This window comes from Apodemus sylvaticus, chromosome 8 (assembly GCF_947179515.1).
Source record: "Apodemus sylvaticus chromosome 8, mApoSyl1.1, whole genome shotgun sequence".
Classification (NCBI taxonomy): domain Eukaryota; kingdom Metazoa; phylum Chordata; class Mammalia; order Rodentia; family Muridae; genus Apodemus; species Apodemus sylvaticus.
In genome coordinates, this window is record NC_067479.1 from 79,500,896 (window position 1) to 79,507,359 (window position 6,464).

Below are 6,464 nucleotides of genomic sequence, written 5' to 3' on the forward strand. Positions count from 1 at the left end.
TAATTGGGTATCAGGCCCAGGCTGAGAGGCAGCTGCCCGTCAGCAGCACGGTGGGTAATTAGGTGAACTGACCATTTTTAAGACAAGCTTGGTGTCGCTGAGTTCAGTCAGCCCACCCTCATCTGTGTAAAACGACAAACCTCATTAGTTCTGCCTAACCAGAGAAGTGTGACAATGAACAGGTGACACGCTCACCCAACTGTACAAAGCTGAGGCCACCCTGTACATCTGAGGGGGTAAGGAAGTGAAATCACGTGACTGAGGGACGCCACCTAAGCAACCAAAGATTTTACTACAGTCTGGAGTTGGCCACGAGGAACCGGCAACTCTTATTCCTCAAAGTGAACTGATCAACCACTTACCTGAAAACGGTGAAGAAAAGGAGCGAAGCCGCTACTGCCCCGAACAAGGCACAGAGGAGATTGACGCGGTAGGCGACGGAGCCAAAGGGAAAGAGGGTGATTGCCAGGCTAGCCATCAGTGTGAACAAGGGATAGCCGGGGGGATGGGCGACCTACGGGAAAATAAGCAACAGTTAGATGCTCTCATCTAAAAAGATGTGTCACGGTGGCTTTAACTGAAAAGCAGCCCTTTTGTTGGGCAAGTAAGAGGACTATGTGTCAATGACTAAATGTATCAATAGTGGCTCCTACTGTAATCTCTGTCAATATGGTTATTGTTTTTAATGGACCTGGCATGTCTATCCTATGGTATGTCACCTAAAGAAAAGATGACATATTCCACTGTCAGTCCTTAAGCAGTTTGCGCTCCAGGTTCACAGTACATCCGGGTGATTTAAAAGGTCACTGTGCAGGCAGGTCCTGAAATATCATCTTGGTAGGGTTGAAAGACCACACTGCTCCCGGATTACCACCACGCTGACAGTCATAAGGTCTTGACTAAAGGGATCACACACTATAATAAAGTTTATTAAATAATAAACTTATTAAAATGGTTAACCCGATTTATTCTCCACAGCTTATACAAAATTTGGGGTGATAATAAGCCAGCTACTGTATATATAGTAAAGGCTTTGCTTTATAATTTCAGCTAATTGGATTTAAAACTTAAAGTAAATTGTCACGTACTGTACTTATAAGTTACTAAAAACTAGGGCTTGAAAATAAATTAATCTACTTTATTCCACGCTTAATTAAACTTTCTTAATTCCTAAAACTGTTAATGAGAGCATTGATTAAACAATAAAACTAATACTTACTCCAAGCTCATGTGCGGCTGTGATCAGTTCCCCTGTGAAAAAAATAATGTAAAACCAATAATTACTATTACAGAATGACACTCCTCCAAAGTTTTCAAAATCCGGATGCTTGCATTGGGGTTTTGCATTAATTTGACTGGATAAAACTGTAAATCTGAAGAGATTTAACAGCATGAAATGGTCTAACAGGACTCTCCCCCATAGGTCTTATTAACTATATTCCATAGTTTTAAATAACTGGTCAGTAGAAATACAGGTGAATTCTCATGTTAAAAAAATACATTTTCCTTCCTGAAAGTTGTATTTACTTGCAAATATACAAAGGCACTTACAAAGCATGAATATGACACTCTGCATTCTCTTACAAACTTAGCACAGCTTATAAAGATGTGATCATAAAGCTGTGGGTGGCCTATTATCTTAGTACTTTCAGAGGCAGAGGCAGGAGGATTACCATAAGTCCAAGGCCAGCCTGGGCAACCAGGTGAGACTGCCTCTCCTACAACAACAACAAAAAGATGTAGTTGTCTAACATAAAACACGTGCAGAGGTTTGAGTTTTGGGCATATTATGCTGGCACTTGGATAACTGTTTAAGTTAGGTATCTTTAAACAATCTGTATTCCTTTGGTAAGCTCTCCCAGAATATATTGCTTTAAACCAGTAAGTCACTCCACCCTTTGCATGGGGCCCCTCTGTGCTAGAGGTCCGTTCTAAGCTCACAGCACAGTAAGCAGTCCAGTGTCTGCTACAGGAAGGAAGCACAACACTACTTTTGACTAACACCTCTACATAGCAGCACAGTGAGACATTAGTCCATAATAGTGAATTATGGTACTACTGCTTATTAGGAAAAGCACTTGTGTTCATTTTCTATTTCTTGACAGGCATCAACACTCTGACTTTAATTTCTAGTCCTAGTTACAAAAGTAGACCTCCACCTTACCTAGCCTGGAGTTATATACTGTATCTTTTGTTCGAAAATTATTCTTAACTACAGCACCCTTCCTCCAATGTATAAAAAGCCAAGAAGCTGAACCCTGGCGCTAGTCTATACTTTCAATGCTGCTGTTCAGGTATCTTAGCAAGAGGGCTTCTAAGGTCAGGTCTAATGGCTTCAAGGTCCCTTTGGCAGCCTTGTTTCTAAACAACCTATGCTCCCTGAATACCAGTGTTCCACTAGGGTGGTCCTTTATTCACACACACACACACACACACACACACACACACACACACACGCACACAAAATCTCTCTTCTCACCCTGAAATATTTTTCAACCTGTCTGCCCAAAGTCTGTCAAGGCCCAATTCATCTGCTATTTCTGAATGAATAATACCTTTCCTTACACAGCTCCAGCCCAAGCTATGTTATTATTCCTTCTCTTCCATAGACTCTGCTCGACTATTTAGCACTTTCCTATATGGGATTATATTCCAGCTGCATTTTCATTTTTTCTCACTGAGTTTAAAAACCTCATCATATCCATTCCAGGATCCTGCCAAGAAGACACCAGCAGTCTCTCCTCTGAGAGCCCACGAAGAATCAAACACAAATGCCGTGTGATTGGAGGGTGGTGACAGTTTACCACATGGTCATCCTTACCACTCACAACCTCATGTCAAGTGACAGCCTCACAGAAGCCCCGAAGGGCAATCAGATACATGCTGCTTATATAGAGCAATTACTGACGTTGGCACCTCAGAGACTGAAGAACTTTTTGTGTCCTGAACATCTTTCAGAGGAATTGCTTATAGTCTGAAAATGCTCAGAACTGTTCCCTGCATAACTACTGAGAGGCAGCGATCCTACAATTTTACCCCATTACTTTGCTCAAGTTTTGCTCTTATCTGAGAGACCAAGCATACCGTAAGTTCCAGCTTCAAGGGTCCATTCTCTTCCATTCTGAATATATTCAAACTACACTTTAATATTGACACCCTTTCCTAACTGCTTTAACACACACACACACACCCTGCATTTTCTGCAAAATCCATCAATTCTTGGCAATGTTCAATCTAAACCAAAATATGCCACTGTTCTAAAATCTATGTCTTCCTGGTCAAGAGCAAAGGGAATGTTCGTTAGGTGAATGTGAAAGAGGAAGGTGAAGTAAATCCTTACACAAACTCGGCGCCTCCGAGTTCTTGCTTCCTCCTAGCCCTTGCTGGGGGCTTTCCTCAGTTAAATTAAAGGGCTGCGAGGAACAGAACAAAACTTCCTGAAGGTCTTCCAACATTACCACTCAAACCTGCTGGGCAATTCTGAAGTATATTCATTCAGGTTTGAGACACACAGCTTTGTTGTCCCAAATGCAAATTGGAAGTAAGCCCAGAGCTGTCTGTAGATTCTTCTATGTTTAATATGGCCATATATCATCCATTAGAATAACTATACTTAACATATATAAATCCATCTGTAAGTTAGTTCTTTCAAGGATTATAAGAATTGTCCATGAATATGAATGTGTAGTAGTGCAAAAATAATTTTGCCAGCACCCCACATTGTATCTATAGAGGAAAACTTAACACTTATCAGAGAAAAAAATGCATGTTTTATTTGGTTTTGAGATGTATTCTGTTTATTGACAGAATATATATAAGCATTCAAGTACATCACAAATACGATATGATCGTTCAAGTACATCACAGACACAATATGATCGAAAATAAGCTTAAACAAACCTTCTACATTGATTGGCACATAGTTGAAAAATAACTCACTGATGATTCCTGAAAATGACCATGAAATATCAGAAGCAACCACTATTTAGCATACAAGTAAACAAACATGTCAGAAGTCTGGAATTCAGATGAATACACAACTTTATTTTTTTGGTAACACATGAAATACAGATTTAAAAAAAGGCAACAATTTCAAATTTATTATCACTATGTGTGATGGATAATTTAACAATGTCACAAAACTCTTCTGAGTATGCATTAAGAAGAATGTTCCAACATCAATCTGATTAGGTTCCTTTCAGAAGACCCTCCCTCACTGTGACTTTGGGTGTAGGTTAGCCTTACTTTTCTCATCTACAAAGGTATAGTACCTACCTTCTAGGGCAGCTGGGAGGGCAAAACTCCTTAAAGGGCACTTTGAACAATGAGTGGCGTACAGTTAATGCAATGCTATGATTTTTTTCATCCTGTATTTGTGGCTCAAATAAGTTGTTGTAGATACTTTTTAAAGGGTACAGAGCTATGTACCCTCTAACCTCTCCAATATCAAATCTCTTGCTACCCTACTTTAGTGTTTAACATTAATCTTAGGAAACTGGTAACTCCATTCCAGCTATGCTAATAAAACACCACTCTCACTAAGTGCTCAGTGGAACCGGGAAGAGGAGATGACCTGAAAATGGGGCTTCAAGGATTCATTCTGTGGCAGGCCATCTTGAAGACAGTCCTGGTAATCCCCATCTCCGGGCTTTCTTGCCGTGTAATCCTCTCCCCCTTTGAACTGGTCTAGATTTACTGACTCCCTCCAATACAACAGGGCATATCACTTCCAGGGTTAGGTCTCAAAAATGACAGAGGTGTCAGAAGGCTCTATCTCTTTCTTTAGACAGGAATCAGCTATTTTATGGAGAGCCACACAGGAAAAGGACTAAGACAAGTTTGGAAGTATATCCGCACTAAGAGTCCTGAGAGGTTGCAACTCTGGTCCCCACCTCGTCCTGTGTTAGCAAACCCAGCTAAACTGCACCTAGAACTCCTGGTCCACAGATGGGAGATGATAAATGCTCCTCACTTCAGCCACCAAATCTGGGTGACCTTGTCAGGTAGTGAAATTGTAAATAGGTCATGGGTTCTTCAGGAAATAGTTTGACTATGTTCCATTACAGAACCATTCCGAATACACTGCTGATTATTATGAGGAATCATTGATCACTTTATCTGGCTGTAAAAACAAACAGGAACTTGTTTCTAGACTCAAATATGTTAAAATTATGACCTAGCTTAATCTCTGTGAAACCTGCTTTTCGTTTTCACAGGAAGACGGGTGCTTTAAGTTGCATCTGGCATCCCCTTTTATGAGTTCCCCTCTAAATTTTCTACATGACTGTTTCGTTCTTAATGTTCAGGTTCTAACCGATACACCTCCAAGGAAGTCTTCCCTGACCTTCTGAAGAACCTACTCTTCATTACCACCCTCAACCACATTTTCCCTTAGTGCTTCCGTAACTCATCACCACTTAAAATGTAGTTTATTTAATAACCCGTTGTGTCGTCTCTAACCACAATAGAACGCTCCGTGCTATTTGTTAACTACTGCCAACCTTTTCGTCTGTGGCAAAGGGCTCGATAGGTGACATAATTTCATCGGCTGAAACCCACAAAAGCTAAACAGCTCGAGAACACTGAGACCAGAGAAAGAGAACTGGTTCTGGAAGTCAGAACCGTGCACGGAGCTCCGGCTATGGAACGCGGGAACAGACACCGCGGCGGCGGGCGGCGCCGGGAGACGGGGCGGGGAGGGGGACAGCCTGCAAGTACTTTACCGGAGTCTCCCCCCGGCAGCGAGCGGGGCAGCGTGAGGGTGAACACGGCAGTCACGGCGGCGAACACGGCCACGCTGCCGCGGAGGCCCTCGGAGCGCCACGGCCCCGCTTCGGCTGCCGAGCCCCCGCCGTCGCCATGGAGACCCATGGGCCCGGACCGTGAGCCCCCGCAGCGGCGCGGACCTTCCTGGCCGAGAGGCGCGCAGCCGCGCTGACTTCCGGTCTAGCAGGACGGAGCGGACCATTCCTTCGCCCGCCGGGTGGGGGTGGAGGAGATGGAGGGCGACCCCCGGCACGGCCTAGTCTTCTGGAGGTCACCGCGCGAGGCAGGGTGGCTGCTTCAGTGTGCTTTCAAGTAACGAATCATAAGGGAGCATAAGTCCCGACGACATCAATCATGGGCCAGGCCCACTCACGCTATGCAGTACCTTTCTCCCCTTTCCGCACTGACTTGGCCGGCTCCAAGAGACGGAAGCGGCGTCGATAACGGCGAGCCAGAAAGCGCTGCTCTGCCCCCTGTGGTCTGGGGTGGAACTGCATAAAAGAGCCCCCTAGAAACCCAGTGAACCACCAAGGGTTCCAACCCTGTAAGTAATCCACAAATACATTAATTGCTATTATGTTTTTCAGTGGACACATTCATCGCGGTTATGTATTTATAGAGACTTGCCTCATTAAAAGTAATGTAAACACATGTCCTAATTATTAATTCACTAATCTTAAGATATTAAAATCTGCTAG

At 43.3% G+C, this 6,464-nt stretch overlaps 1 protein-coding gene across 1 annotated transcript in view; it reads right to left on the reverse strand.

The window, feature by feature from the left end:
- The window catches only part of Tmem260 (transmembrane protein 260), a 66,997-nt gene extending 61,048 nt beyond the window's left edge, over positions 1-5,949 (reverse strand). Inside the window, exons 1-3 of the mRNA XM_052191646.1 lie at positions 5,724-5,949; positions 1,220-1,251; positions 363-514 (exon numbers count right to left, since the gene is read on the reverse strand). Of these exons, the coding sequence (XP_052047606.1) occupies positions 363-514; positions 1,220-1,251; positions 5,724-5,871 (332 nt within the window). The 5' untranslated portion in view covers positions 5,872-5,949. The remainder of the gene's footprint in view (positions 1-362; positions 515-1,219; positions 1,252-5,723) is intronic.
- Between the last annotated feature and the right edge of the window lie 515 nt (positions 5,950-6,464).